We start from the raw sequence: 22,913 nt of genomic DNA, 5'->3' as shown, positions 1-22,913 counted from the left end.
AGATGAAAACTCCCAAATATTTGGAAATTAAGTAACACACTTCTATTTTTTTTTTTAAAGATTTTATTTATTTGACAGAGAGAGACACAGCAAGAGAGGAAACACAAGCAGGGGGAGTGGGAGAGGGAGAAGCAGCCCTCCCGCTGAGCAGGGAGCCCAGGACGTGGGGTGGGGCTCGATCCCAGGACCCTGGGATCATGACCTGAGCCGAAGGCAGATACTTAACGACTGAGCCACTCAGGCGCCTTTAAGTAACACACTTCTAAATAGCCCATAAGTCAAAGAAGTAATCACAAGGGAAATAGAAATTGCTCTGAGCCAAATGAAAATACAAATATATCAAAATCTGTGGGATGCACCTAAGCAGCACTTGAAGAAAAACCTGTGGCTTTAAATGCTTACAGGAGGGGAGCCTGGGTGGCTCAGTCATTTAAGTGTCTGCCTTTGGTTCAGGTCATGATCCCAGAGTCCTGGGACTGAACCCTGCATGGGGGGAGGGAGGGTGCGGGGGGTCCCCACTCATCAGGGAGTCTGCTTCTTCCTCTGCCCCTCCCCCTTCATGCTCTCTCTCTCTCTCTCAAAATAAAATCTTAAAAAAAAAATGCTTACAGAAAATAGAAAGATCTCAGATCAGTGATCTAACCTTCCACATTAAAAAGCTAGAAGGAGAGGCGCCTGGGTGGCTCAGTCATTAGGCGTCTGCCTTCACCTCGGGTCGAGGTCCCAGGGTCCTAGGATGGAGTCCCACATCGGCTCCCTGCTCAGCGGGAGGCCTGCTTCTCCCTCTCCCACTCCCCCTGCTTGTGTTCCCTGTCTCACTGTGTCTCTCTCTGTCAAATAAATAAAATCTTAAAAAAAAAAAAAGCTAGAAGACAAGAGCAAATTAAACCCAAAGTAAGTAGAAGAAAAGCAACAACAAAGTGGAGAAAAAAATAAAAATGTAACAGCCAAAAACAATACAGAAATATGAAACTAAAAATTTGCTTTGGGGGCAAAAAATCAGTAAGACTGATTAACTAGATTGTCCAAGAAAAAAAGACAAATTACCAATAATAGAAATGAAACAGTAACCATCACTACAGATCCTACAGTAATTAAAGGGATAATAAAGGAACATTATGAATAATTTTATGCCAATAAAATAATAAACTTAGATAAAATGGGCAAATTCCTTGTAAGACACAAATTATCGAACTGGACTCAAAGATAAAGAAATTCTGAAAAAAACCTCCAGGGTTAGATGGCTTCACCGATAAATTCTATCAAACATTTAAAGGAATAAATACAAATCCTACATAAACTGAAACACTTCCCTACTTATTTTATGAAGCCAATACTACTATGATACTTAGAGGACAATACAAGAAAAACTAAAAACCAAAATGCCTTATAAACAAGACATAAAAACTCTTAAAAATATTAGCAAACTTAATTAAGGATAATTCAGTAAGGCATCCTAGGAATGCAAGTTAGCCTAAGAGTCAAAAATCAATAAATGTAATACACCACATTACAGAATAAGTCAAAATACCATGACCTTCTAAATAAATGCAGAAAATTCAACTGACAAAATTCACCACTTATTCATGATAAAAACTCTCACCCAACTACCAAAAGAAGGGGAACTTCTTCAAACCTGATAAAGGGTATCAATGATAAACCGACAGCTAATATCATACTTAATGTACTTGAGGTCCTAGCCAGTGCAGCAAGGCAAAAAAAAACCACAAAGGCCTATAGATTGGAAAGGAAGAAATAAACTGTCCTTATTTGGAGATATCATGTTAACACAGAAAACCCTACGGAATTTATTAAAAAGTTACCAAAAGTATCAAAACCACAAGGGGATATCACCTCACACCAGTCAGAATGGCTAGTATCAAAACAACAAAAAATAACAACTGTTGGTGAGGATGTGGAGAAAAGGGAACCTTTGTGGACTATTGCTGGGAACGTAAACTGGTGCAACCACTATGGAAAACAGTATTGGAGGTTCCTCAAAAAAATTAAAAATAGACATACCATATGATTCAGTAATTCGACTCCTGGGTATTTACCCAAAGAAAGCAAAAACATTAATTTGAAAATATATATGCACCCCTATGCTTATTGCAACGTTATTTACAATAGCCATGATATGGAAGCAACCTAATTGTCTATAATAGATGAATGGATAAAGAAGATATAACACACACACACACACACACACACACAAACTAGAATATTAGCCATAAAAAAGAATGAGATCTTATCATTTGCAACAACATGGATGGACCCAGGTGGTGTAACACCAAGAGAAATAAGTCAGACAGAGGACAAATATGAGTTCACTTATATGTGGAACCTAAAAAAACAAATGAAAAAACAAAAAAGACTCAAACAGACTCTTAAACAGAGAGAACAAACTGGTGGTTGCCAACAGGAAGGTGGGTGGGGGAACGGGTGAAATAGGTAAAGGAAATTAAGAGGTACAAACTTCCAGTTATAAAATAAGTAAGTCATGGAGATGAAAAATACAGCATACAGAATATTGTAATATTTTAATAACATTGTATGGTGACAGATGGTGACTACACTTACGTTGGTGACCGTTTATTAAATTATGAAAAAGCACTGAGATACTGATAAATGAATTTAACCAAATATGTGCAAGATTTGTACAATAAAAACTACAAGATGTTACTGACAGAAATTAACAAGGCCATAAATAAATGGAGAAATATATCCTGTTCACAGATTAGAAAGGCTCAGTATTGTTATGATGTCAGTTCTCCCCAAACTGATCTATTACAGAGTCAACACAATCCCAATGAAATACCCAACAGGTGTTTTTGAACAAACTGACAAGTTGAAGTTAATTTTTTTAAAAAATTATAGAGATCCAAATAATTTCGACTTGCTGTAAGTTATAGTAATCAAGACAGTATAATATTGACATAAGAATAGACAAGTATATCAATGGAACAGAATACAGAATGCAGAAATCCATGGAAAGGATAATCTTTTCAACAAATGGTGCTAGAATAACTACATATGCACATATAAAAAAGAACCTAAGCCTTTGCAATACAAAACTCACCATAAATAGTATGATCACTTTGGAAAAGTTATACAAACACTATATGACTCAGCAATTCCACTCTAATTATTTACTTTGGAGAAATGAAAATATACATCTATACAAAAACCCATATATGAATGTTCATAGATGCTTTATTTGTAACAGCCAAAGACTAGAAGCACAGATGTCTTTCAACAAGTGACTAAACTACAGTATATTAATACAAGGAAAAATTCAGCAGTAAACTACAGAACTCGTGATACACACAACATAGGTAAATATGTAAAAATTATTCCAAGTAAAATAAGCCAAACACAAAAGGACACATATTTCATGACTCAGTTTATATGAAACTCTAGAAAAGACAAATCTAATTATAGTGACCAAAAAGAAAACAGTGCTTTCCCAGTGCAGGAGCCAGGCAGGGACAGAATGACTGAGATGGAGCACAAGGGAAATTTGGGGGATAGTAGGAATGTTCTATCAATCTTGATTGTTGTGATGATTTCATAGGTGCATACATTTGTCAAAGCTCGGCAAAATGTACCCTTAAAATGGGTACATTTTATTGCATGTAAAGTATACCTCAGTAAAGTTGATTTAAAAAAAAGATCAAGGCGTAAACAAAGATTGCACGAACAGATCTCCTCTTGTTCCTAACCTCCCTCACTAAATTAGAAAAGGAAGGTCTCAAATAAATGGTCTTAGCAACCATACAAAGAAACTACAAAAAGAGCAAATGAAACTCAAAGTAAGCAGAAAAAAGGACATAATAAATACCAGAATGGAAATTAATGAATAGAAAGTAGAAAAATAGAGAAAAGTCAGTAAAACAAAAGCTGGGTTCTTTTTAAAGGAAGTATTACATCATAGTGTTCATAAACTTTTCGCTAGACTGATTAGAAGAGAGAAAACACAAATTACCGATACCAAGAACGGGAAAGATGACATCACTAGAGAATACTATATAAAAGGCAGGGGCCTGGGTGGCTCAGTTGGTTAATCGTCTGACTCTTTGATTTCTGCTCAGGTCAGGATCTTGGGGTCGTGAGATCGAGCTCCCCTACCCTCCGTTGGGCTCTGTGCTCAGAGCCAAGTCTACCTGGGATTCTCTCCCTCCCTTTCCCCCTCTCCCTAATTGCATGCTGGTTCTCTCTAAATAAATAAATAAAAATTTTTAAAATAAACAAACATAAATAAATAAGTAAAAGACTAAGAAGGGAATGTTATTAACTTCATGCTAATAAATTTAACAACTTAGATGAAATGGTCTAATTCCTTGAAAGACTACAAAGGTTACCCAAAAAGAGATACCAATTCTTCTATACAGACTCTTCCAGAAAATTTGAAGAGGTAGAAATACTTCCCAATTCATTCTGTGAGACCAACATTACTCTGACACCAAGACCAGATCAAGAAATTACAAGTATAGACCAATATCCCTTATTAAGGCAGATGCAAAAATGCATAATAAAATTTTAGCAAATCAACCCAATGCTATTACTTTACAAGGATAATACTTTAAGAACCAAGTGCAGAATGAATTAAGACCAGAAATGCAAGACTGGCTTAACACTGGAAAATCAAATAGTATAATTCTCTAATTAATGGACTTTAAAAAACATAACACTACGATCATCTCAACAGATGCAGATAAACTATTTGACAAAATCCAATATCCACTTCTAATAACACTCTCAATAAGCTATAAATAGTAGAGAGCATTGTAAAGTTGATAAAGGGTATCTAGGAGATATAGCTAACTTAATAGTTAACATAATAGTGAAAGACTAAATGTTTTCCTCCTAAGAGCAGCAACAAGTTACTTGAATTACTTGTATTAAACACTGTACTGGAGGGGCGCCTGGTGGCTCAGTCGGTAAGCGTCTGCCTTCGGCTCAGGTCATGATCCCAGGGTCCTGGGATCGGGCCCCACATCGGGCTCCTTGCTCGGCAGGAAGCCTGCTTCTCCCTCTCCCACTCTCCCTCCTTGTGTTCCTTCTCTCACTGTGTCTCTCTCTGTCAAATAAATAAATAAAATCTTTAAAAAAACAAAAAAACACTGTACTGGAGTTCTAGCCAGTGCAATATGGCAAAAAAATTAAATAAAAGGCATCCAAATTGGAAAGGAACAAGTAAAAATGTGTTTATTTCTTGATGATCATAGATACAGAAACTGATGCAATCTACAAAAAAGTTACCAAAACTAACAAGTGAATTTATTAGCAAGGCTGCAGAATATAAGGTCAATGTACAAAAATCACCTGAATTTCTCTATACTGGCAACAAACAATCCTTTGTAAGGATGGGATCATCTGGAATTCATACACTGCTGGTGAGAATATAAAATAGTATAACCACTTTGGAAAAGTTTGGTGGTCTGGGTTTTTTTTTAAAGATTTATTTATTTGAGAGACAGAAAGACAGCGAGAGAGAGAGCAAGCATGAGTTGGGGGAGGGGCAGAGGGAGAAAATCTCAAGCACTCCCCGATGAGCACAGAGACCAACTCCGGACTCAATTTCATGACCCTGAGATCGTGACCTGAGCTGAAATCAAGAGTCGGATGCTTAACCGACTTAGCCACCTAGGTGCCCCAGGTTTGGTAGTTTCTTAAAAAATTAAACATACACCTACCATATGGCCCAGTCATCTTACCCCTAGATTTTTACTCAAGAAAAATGAAAGCATATCCATACAAAGATTTGTATATGAATAGTCATAACAGCTTTACTTGTAACAGCCAAAATTTGGAAACAACCCAAATGCCCATCAACAGGTGAATGGAAAAACAAATTGTGGTATATTTCTATAATGGAATACTGCTCAGCAATGAAAAGGAATAAACTATCAACAAAATGATGAATTTCAAAATAATTTTGCTTTGAGAAAAGCTAGTATATATACTGTATGATTCCATTTACATAAAGTTCTAGAAATTACAAACTATAGTGACAGCAAATCAGTGGTTGCTGGGAATTGAAGGGAGCAAGGAAAGACAGGAAGGAGGAATTACAAAGAGACACAAAGAAACTTTGTGGTGTGGTATATTTATCTTAATTGCAGTGTTTCATGGGTGTATAGAAATGTCAAAACTCAGCAAGTTGTATACATTAAATTTCTTTACTGTATTTGAATTATTACTCAAAAAAGAAGAAAATCGGGGCACCTGGGTGGCTCAGTCGTTTTAAGTGTCTGCCTTCGGCTCAGGTCATGATCCCAGTGTCCTGGGATTGAGTCCCACATCGGGCTCCCTGCTCAGCCGGGAGCCTGCTTCTCCCTCCTCCTGCTCTTGCATGCTCTCTCTCTCCCTCCCAAATAAATAAATAAAATCTTTACACAAAAAAAAGAAAGAAAGAAAGAAAAAATCTTGAGATAAGCAATTAGTTCATAAAATAAGAACGTAATATGCAAAGGAAACAGAATAGGAAAAAAACTCTTAGAAATCATAAATGTGAATATGAAAGTAAAGTCAATAAGAAAATGTCACAGCAAGTATACTAATTTGCATAAAATAATGAATAAAGAGCAGGCTAAGAACTTCCAGAGAGAAAAAAACAGGTTACATTAAAAGAAATAAAAATCAAATTAATAACAGACTTCTTAACAAGAACATTAGATGTATGCCTTCAAAATTCTGAGGAAAAATGACTTTTAATTTAGAATTCTATACCAAACTACCAATCAAGTATGAGGATAAGGATGTTTTCAGATAGGGAAGGGCCACCCAAATTTATCCATCACTTTCTTAGAAATTCTCAAAGAATGTGCTCCACTAAAATAGATCAAGAGGAAGAAATGGGGGTCCAGGATTCAATCCAGGAAGGCAGCAAAGGGAAACACCAGGATGACAGCTCTGCAGCAAGGCTAGAGAACAAGCAGTATAGATTGGAGCAGAACACAAGGCTCTAGAAAGGTCTCCAGAAAACAATTTTAAAGGAATTGATAGATTACTGGGTATGTCTGGGCATCTGCGGGGGAGGGGGCACGACACAGACACACAGACAATATAGATAAGGATGTAAATTGCATTTGTAAAAAAAAATTAAGGATAAATTAATTTATACTTAAAAAAATAAGTGTGGTAATTAACTACTTCAGAAAAACAGATTCAAGAAAATGAAACCATAGTATACTATCTGATTTCGCAGTGAGCAATATTTATATAGCTATAACACCGACAGATATGGATGTAACAACTATTTAGGGCAACTACTACCAGAAAACAGAAAATGACAAGCATTGGTGGGGATGGAGAGAAACTGGAACCTTTATACACTGTCAGTGGGACTGTAAAATAGTACAACCACTGTGTCAAACAGTAGGGAGTTTCCTCAAAAAATTCAAAGTAGAAATACCATATGATCTAACAATATTTCTGGGCACATATCCAAAAGAACTGAAAGCAGGGTCTTGAGGAGATAGGTATCTCTAGCAGGTGCGCACCCATGTTTGAAGCAGTATCATTCACAACAGCCAAGAGGTGGAAGCAACTCAAATGTCCATTGAAGGATAAATGGATAAACTGTGGTATATACATATAAAGCGGTATTATTCAGCCACAGAAAGGAAGGAAATTCGGCACATGCTACAACACAGATGAACCTTGAGGACATTATGCGAAATGAAATAAGCCAGTCACAAAAAGAAAAGTACTGTTTGATTCCACTTATATGAGGTATCTAAAATAGGCAAATTCACAGAAACAGAAAGGAGCATGGTGGTTACCAGGGACTACAGGGAAGGGAAAAAGGCGAGTCGTTTTTTTAATGGTATGTATAGAGTTTGAGATTTGCAAGATAAAAAAAGTTAATGTGAATAAATTTAACACTACTGAACCGCACACTTAAAAATGGTTTAATTGGTGAATTTTATGTTATTTTGCCTACCACAATTTAAAAAAAAAGATTAATGGAGTCATGTCAGTAGACACAAGACCCCACTTGAAGGAAGGAGTGCCCATTGGTCAAATCTGAGACAAACAGAGCATCAAAAAAAGTAATGACTATTATCAACTATAACACATTAATTTTTAAAAATCTATGAGGTAATAGTGATACTAAAAAAAATCTTCATAGAAGAATGATAGGTAATCATTGTAAAAGAAATTATATATTTAGAAAATGAACACTTTCTATACAACTCTCTGTATAGTAGCCGATTTAGGTAAGGATCATCAATGAATGCTCAAATAATTAACAATTGCTGTGGAACAAGATATTCAAATGATACCGAAGCAATACCCCACAGATGACTTACTAATTACAAAGGGGAAAATGTGCCTTATAATGGAAAGATGTGGCAGTTAACATTTTATCTTTTTTTTTTAAAGATTTTAGTTATTTGACAGAGAAAGAGCAAGGGAGAGAGCACAGGTAGAGGGAGAGAGCACAAGCAGTGGGAGCGGCAGGCAGAGGGAGAGGAAGAAGCAGGCTCCCAGTTGAGCAGGGAGCTTGATGCAGGGCTGGATCCCAGCACCCTAGGGTCATGACTTGACCCAAAGATGGATGCTTAACTGACTGAGCCACCCAGGCGCCCCATGGCAGTTAACACTTTAACAAAGTAATCAAACTTAGCATCACTATTAGAACACCTTGTCATTAGGTGATGCCCCCTAATCTGATACAGGCTGAATAGACAACAGTACCTATGAATTATACCAGCCAAAAAATGCTTACTCTGAATCTAATCCCTCCTCTAGATCCAACTTCCAGCTTACAGGAAATACAGGGGGATAGAGGAACAAGTTAAGCAACACCAGAAGGAAACAATCAGACACAATTCAGAATGTGAGACAATCTACAAAATAAGTGACCTAGATTAAGAGAGACTAAGGAGACAATAATTAAACATGTGAACCTTGATTAGATCCTGTTTGAATAATTTACAAGAAGACATTTTTGGGACAACTGGGGAAACTGGAATATAAACTAGATATTAGATGATTTTTAAAAATTATAATTAAATATATATTTCAAAAAACATAAATAAAAAATGTTTAACCTCACTAATTATTAAAACAAAATATGTTAAAATTTACCTATCAAATTGGTGACAATAAAAATTAATACAATTTTGGGGGGCAGGACAATCTGGTAACATGTAACAGAGGTTTTTAAAATATTTATATACTTTACCCAGCAATTCCACTTCTAGGTATTCATCCTATAGAAATAAGAGTTGTACATAAATATTTATTGACCAGAATGTTCACTGCAGCATTACTAATGAAAATGGGCACAACCTAATTATCCAAGATGGAATAATAAATTATGTAATACTTTGTAATCATTAAAAATCTTGAGATATTTAACATGAAAAGGTCCTTAAAATACATTAAGTATTTGGACGGTAATAGCTATTTTTTGTGATCACAGAGGGCAGAACTAGAAACTACCACTGGAAACTACAGGGAAGCAGAGTTTGGCTCAATGTAAAGAATAACTTTTCTAAGAATTAGAATTTTTTAAGCAATGAATGGCCTGCTTCATGATTTAATGAGTTTTATATTATTCGAATTCTAAGCAAAGGCTGAATGGTCACTTGGCAAAGAGATATATACTGATTTATATGTTAGGAGATTAAAGAGAAGATCTTAATGATCCTTTTCTACTCTAAGAACTTAAAATTCCATATAAAGTTTTCCATGAGCTGCAATGTCAGGAAGAAGTTGTTGGTATTTCTTTCTAAATGCTATTAGAGACTCATGTGGCATTAAACTAAAAAGAGATTATTAGTTGAAGGATGATTTACATTATCATATTCTGTACCAAAAATATACACATTATTGATAAAGTGAAAGATGATTAACCCAATGGAGAGGATTCAAATCGAATTGGCAGGAACTACATTTAAATCTACTCATTTTAATTTCTCTGTATCTAATAAAGAACTTGAACAGTTATACTTTTCCAAGGTGAGTTAGCACTACACATACCAAAAAGGACAGGAGGCACTATATGCTTCCTCTGTTTGCTTCTGGCTGCTCTTTACTTCATATATAAATAGAGGAGCAATGAAATAAGACCGCCCCACTCTCCTCTGCAATTTAGTATATAATCTTTGAACTTTGGATGCACGAATAGTGGGCAGTGGGAAGGAACACAAGAACATGGTATCACACTGGGTTCCTAGAAAGCAGAAGCAGGGGCGCCTGGGTGGCTCAGTTGGTTAAGCGACAGCCTTCAGCTCAGGTCATGATCTCAGGGTCCTGGGATCGAGCCCCGCATCGGGCTCCCTGCTCCGCGGGAAGCCTGCTTCTCCCTCTGACCCTCCCCCTGCTTGTGTTCCCTCTCTCGCTGTCTCTCTCTCTCTGTCAATTAAATAAATAAATAAAATCTTAAAAAAAAAAAGAAAGAAAGAAAGAAAGCAGAAGCAAGCACTGGAGGCCTGTGAAATTTTTAGAATAATTGGTGATGTTCACAGTTCTTAGACGTCAAAAAGGAATCCCCTAAAAGATGCATTTTTTAAAAAAAATAACTTTTTACTACAGATATTTTTTCAAATACAAAGTAGAAAATAACATACTGAACCCACACATAACTATCATTCATCTTCATTCATCAACCTTTTGTTAGTTTCCTCTAATTTTCCGGGGTTTTGGCTTTTTTTTTCAAGATCTAAAAACAAACACGTGACATCATACTATTTTACCTATAAAAACTTCAGTGTGAAAGGATACCCTTTCTTGCGAATAATACCAAGTATTCAATCAATGTTGGCAGCTATGGCTGGGTACTGTTCTATGCATTACAGTTGTACTTAAATTTTCAAATATGCTAAGCCTCATTATTACACCCATTTTGCAAATGAGAAACCTGAGTTTTTATTGGCTCAAGGTCACACAGCCAGTAAGCAGTGGAGCTAGGGTATGAACCCAGAAGTTAACTTTAGACTAGACTTTACTTTCCCAACCACTAAAGTATGCTTGCTGTCTTTCCTCTATATGCATTATTCTAGTTGTTCCTCATGGGATACAGATTACTATGGTAAAGTGGGAGAGGGACTGCTGAATGGGAAAGAGACTGGAAAAGATGCTACAAACATGAGCAGCTGCTCACTGCTTTTCTTATGAAATTTTCTTTTCTAAACGCCCCAAATGAGAAAGGAAAATATAACTGGATATCATCAGTCTGAATTGCCTAGGACATAAAAGGTCACTTCACAGAGGGAAAAGCAATGTTCAAGTCTCTTCCACAGAGGTGAAATATATACAAACTTCTTTTAATCTGCTCCTCCAATCAATGACCCAGGTGAAGGGGGTCTAGGCCAGTGGGAGAGGAATGTCTCTAGTTCCACAGCCAGACCTTTAAAATAGTTCAAACAAAGAGAGCGCACAAGCAGAGAGCTGAGCAATCATTACAAGTAGCATTTGAATGCTTAATGAAATCTTTGACTAAAAAATAAAAGGACCTGGAATAAAAAATTCTTCTGGCCGATGTAGTTCTAAAACTACTAAATAATTAAAGATTTGTAAATAAAGGGTAGTCTCCTCTGAATCTTCGGCCAAAAGCTGCCCTAGTGATTTATGACAGATCTTCGAGTGACAGAATTATCTTCCCCATGGAGCCTACCTAGAGCATCCTCTTTCCCCACTTCCACTGTCTCCAAACACAAACAGAAGTGCTTCTTCCTTGCTCCTAGTGCACTTTATACATAATTCTATTAGAATTATATCTCTATTGATTAGAGATATTCTAATCAATATTGTGGTAGAATTATCTTTTCCTTCTCTGAGCTATCAATTCCTAGAGAGCCAGGACCCTACTTTGGTCCTCTTTACATTTCCAATCCCTAATCTTCAAACCTAGCACCACTGAAAGTAGTTGAGAAAGGTTTGCTAAATGAACAAAGAAGCTGAAGATGACGAAATATGGAGCAATCTTTACGAGAAGGAATCCTTTTATCAGTACCTCTCTAATCTTGACACCTTCATTATAGCCCACAAGTTCCCCTCCCTTTAGGAGTTTTCCAATCAGCTACTAGTCCAGGATGAATAACACAGACAATAATCTCTTGAGGCCTGGAGAAAGAATCCAGTCATTTTGGTTTGTAAGAGCTTTTAGTGAACCAAGGAGAACTCAGCTTGAAGAATTTGGAAGGTAGTCAAAACCTTTTAAGAGCTTTTATTCAAATGTCAAGATGCAGAATGGTATTTGAAATGCTTGCTTTTTACATTTAAATTCTAAAGGAAACAAGAAAAAGAAATAATTCTAAATAAAAAACTAACAATTACTAAGCAGCCCCTGGTCATCCACTTCTATTTTTCAAACAAAAAATTCCCTATCTAAAAAACTACAGGTCTGGTTTCAGCCCTCAACCATAGGGGAGGCACTCTTCACGTACTGGTATGAGTCTCCTTGGATCACCCTCTTAATACTGGTTAGCTAAACCACTTAAGATCTTATTTGGTTAGGCAATCCCTTCAAGTAAAAATCTTTGGTTAAGAAAGTTATCTCTCTCATCAATTTAAGAAAACTCAAAATAATCTCCCAGTTTAATCTGCATTACACTGGAAAAAAAAATCCCATCCCATCTTTTACATGCCATTCTTTGGCTACCATGTTACCTTGGTTAGTGTCCTTCGGGTGTTCTAGATGAGCAATGACTTCCTTGAGATAACTTTCCTTCTGCTTTTCTAGATCTGATTGTGAAAATGTCGGAACATTAGTCCTTGAACAAAGCAAACCAGAAGGAGGAAAAACAGTTCATTAGAACCATGAGTATAATGCTTTGTAGAGAGAAGTCATATATTGCTGATCAGTTAGAACAACTAACTTTCAGAGGCAAAATAGTCTTTAAAATCCAGTGACAGAAGACAGTATTAGTAAAAAGCTGAAATCAAGTATGAAGGTAAAAAAAAAAAGGAAGATGAGAAATAGATACAAACTCCTGTTAACAGGGCATAAGAAAGTGAAGATTACCTAGTCCCTAGAGAAAGAAAGCACTTGTTGAGTAATTCAAGGTTAATCAGGACATGGCTAACTTGACAGAGCCACAGAAAAACCGAATTAGATAAAGACCAAAAAGAACCAGCTGGATGTGGCAATTAGAATACTGGTGACCTTGGCAAGAACAACGTCTGGCCCTTGCTCATCCTGACTGCACTGATAACTGTGGAGTCAGTGGACGAGAATATTGAGATAGTAAGTACATAACTGCCCCAAGTAGCCTGACTTGGCTCCTTGGTATAATTTCCACTTTAAGTAATTCACAAAGTTTCCCTCAATTATGCAAACAAAACAAAACAAAAAACCCAAAAAACTGGGGTTAGGGACAGTAGTCAAAGGGGACGTTAGCCTTATTTTTAATATATTTAAAAAAATTTAAAGCAGTGGGGCGCCTAGGTGGCTCAGTCAGTTGTGCGTCTGCCTTTGGCTTGGGTTATGATCCCAGGGTCCTGGGATGGAGCCCTGAGTTGGGCTCCCTGCTCAGCGGTGTGTGTGCTTCTCTCTCTCCCTCTGCCTGTCGCTCCCCCTGCTTGTGTGCTCCTCTCTCTCTCTCTGTCAAATAAATAAATAAAATCTTAAAAAAATAAAAATAAATAAAAAATTTAAAGCAGGGGCGCCTGGGTGGCTCAGTCGTTAAGCATCTGCTTTCGGCTCAGGTCATGATCCCAGGGTCCTGGGATCGAGCCCCATTGGGCTCCCTGCTCAGTGGGAAGCCTGCTTCTCCCCCTCCCACTACCCCCTGCTTGTGTTCCCTCTCTCGCTGTGTCTGTCAAATAAAGAAATAAAATCTTAAAAAAAAATTTAATATCTGTATAATCAAAAAAATTTTTTTTAATTTCATTGTAAGGAAGCCAATCTGACTCCACCTAAAAAATAGCTTTGCTAATTGAGAAGGCCCATGTAGAGACACTGCCATCTCCTGGCAACAAGAGAAGAGATTGAAAAGGTGACCCAAATCCGCAACCTCCACTATAATTTTTCCCCAAGGACAGTTGCATTCAAGTTGGGAGAGATGACAAAAGGATTTTTCTACATAATTGTATTTAATATTTGTGTTAAAATTATTCTAACCTCCTGTCCTGTGACCAGGCTTCCCGATGCACAGGAAAAGAAATCTTACATTTATACAGTGCTTTCACTAATATGTCTTTTTTACTCCCAAAATAACCTTGTGAGGCAGAAAAGGCATCATTAGCCTCATTTGTTGACAAACTGAAGTCACAGATCATTTGACTTGCCCAAGGTCACAGAGCTACATGTTAGTGGTCCCAGAACTTAAAGTATGTTTACACCTGGCACATGCTTTTACTCCACACCAAGGGGTAACTGAGGAGGGGAAGAAAGAAATTGAAGAGAACAAATAGAAACCAGAATATTATAATACTATTACCTTCTTTTGGCTTGCAGAACAGGAATGACTTTGCCTAGTCTTCTCTCATGGACTTTAAGCTTCCCCGAATCCTTGTCAAGAACATCCTGCTTTCGTTCAGAGCAGAAGGAAAGATAATTATAAGGAAAAAGCTGAAAACACTATTGATGGACATATTCTTTTATTCTTAATAAAGGCTACAGAGGCATATTTCTGAACCCTCCTGTGTACCAGGCACTATGACAGATACTTTAAATGAGATAGTGACTGTAATTTTAAGGAAAAGGAAGAAACCCTAAGCGGTATGCCCATTTGATAGACAGGGAATCAGGCTCAAAGAGGTTAGGTAAATTGCCCAAGATTTTTCAGCTCTTCAGTGGATGATCAGGTGCTATATGTCATTTAGCGTGGCAACCAAAGATTGAGACTTAAGCTGAAACCCAAAGAAGGGAAAAATAATAGTAAAATCATTATCTAAGGAATTATTCAATAAGTAGTAATTTAATATTATATACCAGTTACTATAAATACATTATTTCATTAATACTTACTATACTGTTAAGTATTTAGTACAATTTATAGATAAGAAATAGGAGGAAACAGAGAGGCTAAATAATTTTACCAAGGTCACAGTTGTAGTCAGGATTCAACTCCCAATTTGTTTGATGAATACAAAGCTCTGCTATACAGCTTGTGAATGAAAATAATTTTTCTCTTTACATTGAAAAAGTATACTTACTTTGTTTGATGAACTGGAAACAACTGGAAACCTCACTTCACAATTTGATTTATTTGATCCATTTTTCCAGGATGACCACGTATTAGGAGTCTCTGAATGGTCCAAGATCTGAGAGAACACAGGTGTAGTTCTCTTACTGTCAGGTATGTTTTTATCAGACACAGTTTGTTCAAAGTCATTGTCTGAAGGAGAAGAGAGTGGGGGCACACCCCAAGCAGAATTACTGGGACTGATCCCTTCAGACTCAGTGCAGAGTTTGCTCTCCTTTGGGCTAAGACCATCTTTTCTCATCTCTTCCCCAAGGGAGGAGGGTTTTTCAGTATCTTTGGATGAATCAGTCTTGTCCTTATCAAGCACAGCATCACAAACTGTTGGATCAAATGGTGTAACAACTGTTATTTTTACAAGATTCTTTTCTAATGCAAAGTGTCTGTTTAATGGTTTAGTAGGAGTTGGTCCATGACCAACTGATGTACTTAGTTGAGGTAGTTTCAAGAGGCCAGCGGTCTCAGCTACTGGTCCCAAGCTATACAATGAATTTTCCTCTTGGGAAGTGTCAAATAGAATTTGACTCCCTTTCCCTTCCTTCTCAACATGCCTGCTATCATCTTTAAGGTCATCATCCTTCAAGAGCTCCTGAATATCTTCCTCTGTGAAACTAAAATGGCCATCATCTTCTTCTCCCTCAGACAGATCCAGCAAGGAGTCATCCAATCCATCCTCATCCAAAGAACCCCAAGAAAATGGGGTATTGTCTTTAGGCAAGAGAGAAGTTCCAGAAGACTGTTCAGAGGGCACGAGTGAGCACGTCATATCTGGAAAAATAAGAGGCAATTTCACTGAGGAACAGGAATTACCCCTATATCAACTTCAATCAGTTCTACAGTGGTGGTGTCCTGATATTTCGAATTCTTTGCACTGTGACTTGCAACATGAGAAATAATTTTAAGATATTTAACCTTACCAGGATCATAGAAATACACATTAGAACCGTGACATAATTTTCTTCCTAACAAAATAGTGAAAATTAGGATGCCATAATATCTACGTTGATAAGGATATAGGAAACAAGCATCCTCATATACTATCAGTATAAAAGAGTGTAAGTGAGCACAATATTTTGTGGAGAATAATATGCAATACCATTTGATCCCACAATTTCAATTCTGTGAATTTTTCCTGCAGCAGTACCTATACAAATACATTTGTAAGGATGTTCAAAGCAGCATTATTCAAAAGCGCCAAATATTGGAGACAACCTAAATGTCCATCACCAGAATTGCTCAGTGAAATCATGGTACATCCATACTATGGAATACTTTACAACTATTTAAAACATAATGAGGTAGATCAGTATATACTATCATGGAATAACATCCACAACATACAAATAAAACAAATATATATTACGTAAAATGTTTGGATTCTCACGGTGTATACTTTAAAAAAAACAAATGTATAACTTTTAAAAATAAAAAAAAAAAACTTCAATATAAGAATAGTCTTCCATACTGTGTGGAGCTGCTGGTGTGATCTCTTTGCCACGAGACCAAATGGAAAAAGGTTTCAGCTCCTGCTAGCTGTTCCTTTCAGGAGACTTGTCAAAATGATTGACTCCCACCTTCCTGCAGGCACAAAGAAAATTAGAGGATCTTCTCATCACTTTCAACTCTGCTAATTACAAAGTCAACTGTATTATGCTTTAAGGTGCTCCACCTATTAATTTTGATCTTGATTTTTTTTTTAAATACCAGAAAGTTGGATTTTGAGTCAAGAACATCAAAGAAAAACCTTTAGAGGAAAAATTATGCAACTAAGGAACTAGTTTTGTTCCTTCCAACAATTTTGTACTTTCTTAAGAATATCATTTGCTCCAGTAAGAAGAATACTGGCTTGGGAGTACTGAGACCTTGCTTGTAGTCCTGGTTCTGTCACTAACCAGCTGTAATAATTTGGGTGAGCCACTTAACCATTTGGACTTGTTTCCTCATTTATAAAAAATGGGGACAGGATGGAGAAGAGGGACGAGGCAATGTCTAAGATTCCACCAAGATCTACAAGTTAATCATGATCACACATGCCAAAGTCTCATTTTCAACTTATACATAAATGCAAAGAACAGATCCAGAAAAATATAAACACAAAACTGATGACTGTTATAACCTATGAGGGGACAAAGAGACATGAAGGGGAGACTTCAGTGTCATTCTACTTTTCTACTTGAATATTTGTAAATTACTTATATAATTAAAACCTAGCTTTTAAACAGTCAGTGATGGACCTAATCTAAATTTAATTTTCTAGATGGGAAAGGTGATAAAAAACTTCTATTTCATGTATCATGTCAACATCTGAGAAGCTATAAAAAATGCTTAAACACTAAACTCAAGGGCGCCTGGGTGGCTCAGTTGGTTAAGCAACTGTCTTCGGCTCAGGTCATGATCCCAGGGTCCTGGGATCAAGTCCCACATCGGGCTCCCTGCTCCTTGGGAGCCTGCTTCTCCCTCTGCTTCTCTCTCATGAATAAATAAAATCTTAAAAAAAAAAAAAAAAAGAACCCCTAATCCCACAACACAAGAATCCATACAGGGCACCTGGGTGGTTCAGTTGGTTAAGCGACTACCTTCGGCTCAGGTCATGATCCTGGAGTCCCGGGATCGAGTCCCGCATCGGGCTCCCTGCTCGGCGAGGGGCCTGCTTCTCCCTCTAACCCTCCCCGCTCCCATGTACTCTCTCTCTCTCTCTCATTCTCACTCTCTCAAAATAAATAAATCTTAAAAAAAAAAACCACTAAACTCAAAAATTTGGAAAATTCCTTATTAGCCTTCTGTGAATTTCCCCACACCCCGCTTTCCCTCCACTTCCTGAATTTTAGCTTCAGCTCATACATTCTTTCAGAAAACATTTTCTGAGCTAATATCATCACACAGCACTGAGCAAGATAACTGGTTTCTATAGGACTTCTTAAAAGATTCTTTTCTAATGCAAAGTGTCTGTTTAATGGTTTAGTAGGAGTTGGTCCATGACCAACTGATGTACTTAGTTGAGGTAGTTTCATAAGACATGGTTTCCATCCTTAAAGAATGTATAATCCGGACACCTGGGTGGTTCAGTCAGTTAAGTGTCCAACTCTTGATCTCAGCTCAGGCCTTGATCTCACGGTTGTTGAGTTCGAGCCCCACACTGGATTCCCAGGACCCTGGGATCATGACCTGAGCCGCAAGGCAGCCGTTTAGCTAACTGAGCCACCGAGGCGCCCCTTAATGGGATTATTTTGAAGCAAGTCCCAGGCATCACATCATTTCATCTGTAAGTAACAAGGATTCCTTTTCTTTTTTTTCTAAGATTTTTTATTTATTTATTTGAGAGAGAGAGAATGAGAGATAGAGAGCACGAGAGGGAAGAGGGTCAGAGGGAGAAGCAGACTCCCTGCTGAGCAGGGAGCCCCGATGTGGGACTCAATCCCAGGACTCCAGGATCATGACCTGAACCGAAGGCAGTCGCTTAACCAACTGAGCCACCCAGGTGCCCCAATAACAAGGATTCCTTACCATAAAATATATGGTTCAGGTAACCAATTATTTTATAAATTATTTTTAAAGATTAAAAAAAATCAGTATCCAAGAAGTCCACACACTGCAACTGGCTGATATGTTTTGTATTTTAATCTATATACTCCCCATCTTCTTTTTCCCTTGCAATCTGTTAAGAGAAACAATACCATATAGTGTATGGATACATATCGTTAAATTATAAAAACTTGCATGGGAATAAGCAGCACAAAATTCAGGACAGTGGTTACCTCTGGTAGTGGAGAGGGAAGAGAAATGGCAAGGGGGCATGAGTACCTTCAATTCTATGTATAAAGTTTTATTTCTTTAAAAAAATGAACAAAAAAGACCTATAAAAAATATGGTAAGAGGGACCTGGCTGGCTCAGTCAAGAGCCTATGACTCTTGATCTTGGAGTTGAGTTTGAGCCCCACATCGGGCGCAAAGAAATTACTTTAAAAATATATATATGGCAGGGTGCCTGGGTGGCTCAGCTGGTTAAGCAACCGACTCTTGATAGCAGCTCAGGTCTCGGTCTCAGGGTTGTGACTTCAAGCCCCGTGTTCGGGCTTAATAAAAATAAAGGGCAACATAATGAGACAGGGAAACCATTTTAGAAAGATTCCATTTCTGCTGTTTTTCTGCTAAGTCCCGTTTACTCATCTTCTATATTTTGCATCTGAGTAAAACAAAGAATCTATGTTGCCACTCCAAGGGGAGATAAGAAAGTTAATCAGTCTCTAAGTTCCATCCTAGGCCTTAAAAACCTGATAACATCTAAGAAGAACCAGATCCCAAACATGTTCCCAGACATTAGTTTAAAACAAACCTTGGTTGACACTGGCATCAATACCCCCTACCTTCAGTGATTTATGGAATAACACCTATTGTTCACCTTACACTCACCTTTGATCGGAGGCTTCCTCAGGTCCCTGAAGGCACATGTACCCTGGACTCCTTTCCACTATAAACCCATAACCTCAAGTGACAGAGCGACTTACTTTTCATTTTCGGAGTGCCCCAGACACTCCATCTGCTATACTCTATCACACTATTCAATGAACTCTGCTCTCACTTCCTCCTGGCTCCCATTTCATTCCTATTCTGCACAAAGCCAAGGACCCTGGTTGGCTGGTATCTGAGAGACCCCCTCTGAGTACTCGGATTCAGCCTGCCTACATCGATAAAATAAAGCTGAATGGCGTGATAATGGTATCATTATGTTACTTTCTATCCATTTTATATGCTTAGAATATTTAATAATAAAAATATTTTTAGGGGCACCTGGGTGGCTCAGTTGTTAAGCGTCTGCCGTTGGCTCAGGTCATGATCCCAGGGTTCTGGGATTGAGCCTCTTCCTGCTCGGCAGGAAGCCTGCTTCTCCCTCTCCCGCTCCCCCTGCTTGTGTTCCTGCTCTCGCTTTCTCTCTCTCTGTCAAATAAATAAATAAAATCTTTAAGAAAATATAGTTTTAAATTAAGAAGTCAGTAGAGAAAGACAATGATTACATTCTGTAGTTTAAAATGTCCTCTTCTATACAACAGGGACCATCACAGTAGCTACCTCATAGTGTCGTTGCCAAAATTAAATGAGACCATGAACTAAAGCACTTCAAGTACTACAAGCACAATGGAAAAGCTCAGTAAGCGGGGCGCCTGGGTGGCTCAGTTGGTTAAGCGACTGCATTCGGCTCAGGTCATGATCCTGGAGTCCTGGGATCGAGTCCCACATCGGGCTCCCTGCTCAGCGGGGAGCCTGCTTCTCCCTCTGACCCTCTTCCCTCTCGTGCTCTCTATCTCTCATTCTCTCTCTCTCAAATAAATAAATAAAATCTTTAAAAAAAAAAAGGAAAAGCTCAGTAAGTAATGGCTACAGTTTCTATTTCATCCCACCATCATCACCTCCCTGACCCCTAAAGAGGTCTTAATGAAGCATAGGAATGGTAGGAAAGGATGTTAATCTAGTTGAGAACTTCCCCTAGGTGCTTGCTTGTTAGAAATTATCTAGTATACTCTAATTTCTTTTAGTTTAACCGAACATTCAACCATATTGCCACTGAGTTAATTAAAGACCAGGCTGTGTGGACATCTGAAATATCAGGCAAATCCTTTGAATGAATAGTTACTGAAGTAACAGAAGAGGGACTGAGCTAAATTCAGAGACCTCACAAGTCACTTAAAAGTCTCTGAACCTCAATTCAGATGAGAACACTCATCTGAAAAATGGGGGATGCAATTATATGCCGTTAACTTCAAATACAGATTATCATGAGGATCAAATGAGGGGATGTTTACCAAAGCACTCTAAACCTAAAAGCCCTATACTAATTAAAGTTGATATTTAATGAATTTGCAAAAGGGGGGAAATCTCAGATAAAGTTAAGGTCTAAAGTGAATTTCCACAAGACAGCCTTAGCGCCTGTCTGCCATTCTACCATTAACTGCCTTTCTTGGCACTTGTTTTGTAACTTCCACCTAAAATGAGGATCTCTTTATTTTTAAGGAAAGAATATTTTTCCCATCTCCCAAGTCTATCTCTTAATTCCTCTGCTCCCCATCCCTCCTGTGACCCTATTCTGTCCTTCCACGTCTCTCTCACCTGTCCACCCCCTTCTTCACACTTCAGTTTACCACCCCCTCGCTCTGTTCTCTAACCACCTAGCTGCAACCTCAGGAACTGGTTCCCTTTCTATTTTTATCGTACCTAAGAAAACCTATTGCCTTACAGCACAAAGCCTTTATTTTATTCAGGCCACTAAAATTGCAACACCAGACACAACCCTATATCCCTCTTTCAAGGTTCTAAAACCAAGACCGTTACCAAGCTAGATCTGATAGGTATGGCCAAGGGCAAAGATTATTTCCAAGGGACAGGCCTTTGATTTCCAACCTTCCCTAATAGGCAATACATGTGCTGCACACAGCACAAAAGGCACTCACTAGGCTTTATCACTCCGTAAAATGGGCCTAACACTTAAAATCAAAGTGAACTGAAATTATCTGTAAGAATTCTGCAACTTCCTTTGAAGTAAATGGAAATACTGTAGGACACAAAAACAACCTAGGGCTGGACATCTCTGCTTTAGGTTAACATTTCACTAGATATGGATTCCAGGATTCTCATTCCACAGGGGCATAGAAACTAAGTATTACTAAGCTACAGCAACAGATTTCTTTTTAAAAAGAAAATGTTTTAATTTAGACAGGATAGCTAAAGCTTGCAGCCTCTAACAAATCCACAAGAAACGAGATCAGCAGGTAGGCAATCCAATCACTTCTTTCCCCTCGCCGGGGCCCACCCTGCGGTGCCAGCTGCCTTCCCTCCCTCTCAGGAAGGAACCGGTGACACCTCCAGTCCCGAGAGCCAGGAGTAAGGGTGACCCATATCCACCCTTCGTAGGATACTGCTTGGGCTGCCCCCCGCTCTCCCCCAGAAACGCGACGGCCTCAGCACGGCATCGCCCTCGGGGCCAGGCCTTCGTACTTCCCTCCTCCCTCCCCCGAAAACATCGAGAATTCCCGCCACCCCGCGGAAGGCGGGAGAAGCGCCGGCTGCCTCCCCGCCCCTCCCCCCGCAGGGGCCAAACCAACCCCTCAACAGGCCTGCGAGATGCACCGCTCACCCGGAGGGTGGCCACCCACACCCACACCTCGGTGGGACGGAGGCCCCGCCAGCCCAAGGGGTGGGTCATCCTCTCCCTCCCCCACCCGCAAGGCGCGGCGGGAAAATCTTCTCCCTAGCAACAGCCCCCCCCAAAATGGGGTAGGGGAAGCGGCACCCCAAACCTACCTAACACACCCATCCTCCCCCACCCCCACTGGGCAGGGAGACTGACAGCACTCCCCGCCTCGCAGGTGACCCGACGGCCTCCCTCTTCCTCAGCAGGGTGAGGGGCATCTACCGCCCGCCGACGTGGAGGTGGGGCGCAGGGACACTCCCCCTCCCGCCGCCATCACCTCAGGAACGACAACCAGCCCTCTCCCAGCAGGGCGAAGGCCTCGCAACCCTTCAACGGGGTGGACGGGCATGTATGGCCCCCTGGAGAAGCAAGAGGCGCCCCCATCCCCCTCCCAGGCGGGAACGCAAACCCCCTCGTCCCTCCCGCTTTTCACCTCCGGAAGCGGGGCCGAAGCCTGGGCGAAAGACTGCGCCTCACTCCGCCCCCTGCGCCATTTTATCGCCCCCTCCCCGACCTCCCCCACCCCCAGGCAGTCGGGCCAGCGCAGGGGGGGAGGGCAAACAGGC

The 22,913-nt window shown here is 39.1% G+C and overlaps 1 protein-coding gene across 11 annotated transcripts in view; it reads right to left on the bottom strand.

The window, feature by feature from the left end:
* Positions 1–22,913, bottom strand: part of LOC113923401 (S100P binding protein) — a 47,272-nt gene that overhangs the window by 12,272 nt on the left and 12,087 nt on the right. For 2 of the 11 annotated variants that reach the window (XR_003520324.2, XR_003520325.2), the window contains exons 1-6: positions 22,781–22,908; positions 16,630–16,742; positions 15,118–15,932; positions 14,400–14,488; positions 12,628–12,731; positions 9,197–9,224 (exon numbers count right to left, since the gene is read on the bottom strand). Coding sequence is in view for 8 of the 11 variants with exons in the window: in XM_027596062.2 (XP_027451863.2) it covers positions 12,628–12,731; positions 14,400–14,488; positions 15,118–15,930 (1,006 nt within the window). In the remaining 3 variants the exon portion in view is untranslated. Of the gene's footprint in view, positions 1–9,196; positions 9,225–12,627; positions 12,732–14,399; positions 14,489–15,117; positions 15,933–16,629; positions 16,743–19,574; positions 20,044–22,624; positions 22,707–22,780; positions 22,909–22,913 lie in introns of those variants that run through there. The other 9 variants (XR_003520322.2, XM_027596062.2, XM_027596127.2 and 6 more) reach the window with 8 other exon arrangements.

The sequence above is a fragment of the Zalophus californianus genome, chromosome 4, assembly GCF_009762305.2.
Source record: "Zalophus californianus isolate mZalCal1 chromosome 4, mZalCal1.pri.v2, whole genome shotgun sequence".
Taxonomy (NCBI): Eukaryota; Metazoa; Chordata; class Mammalia; order Carnivora; family Otariidae; genus Zalophus; species Zalophus californianus.
Note: the sequence above shows the minus strand (reverse complement) of the source record. Positions and strands in the feature narration are given on the sequence as shown.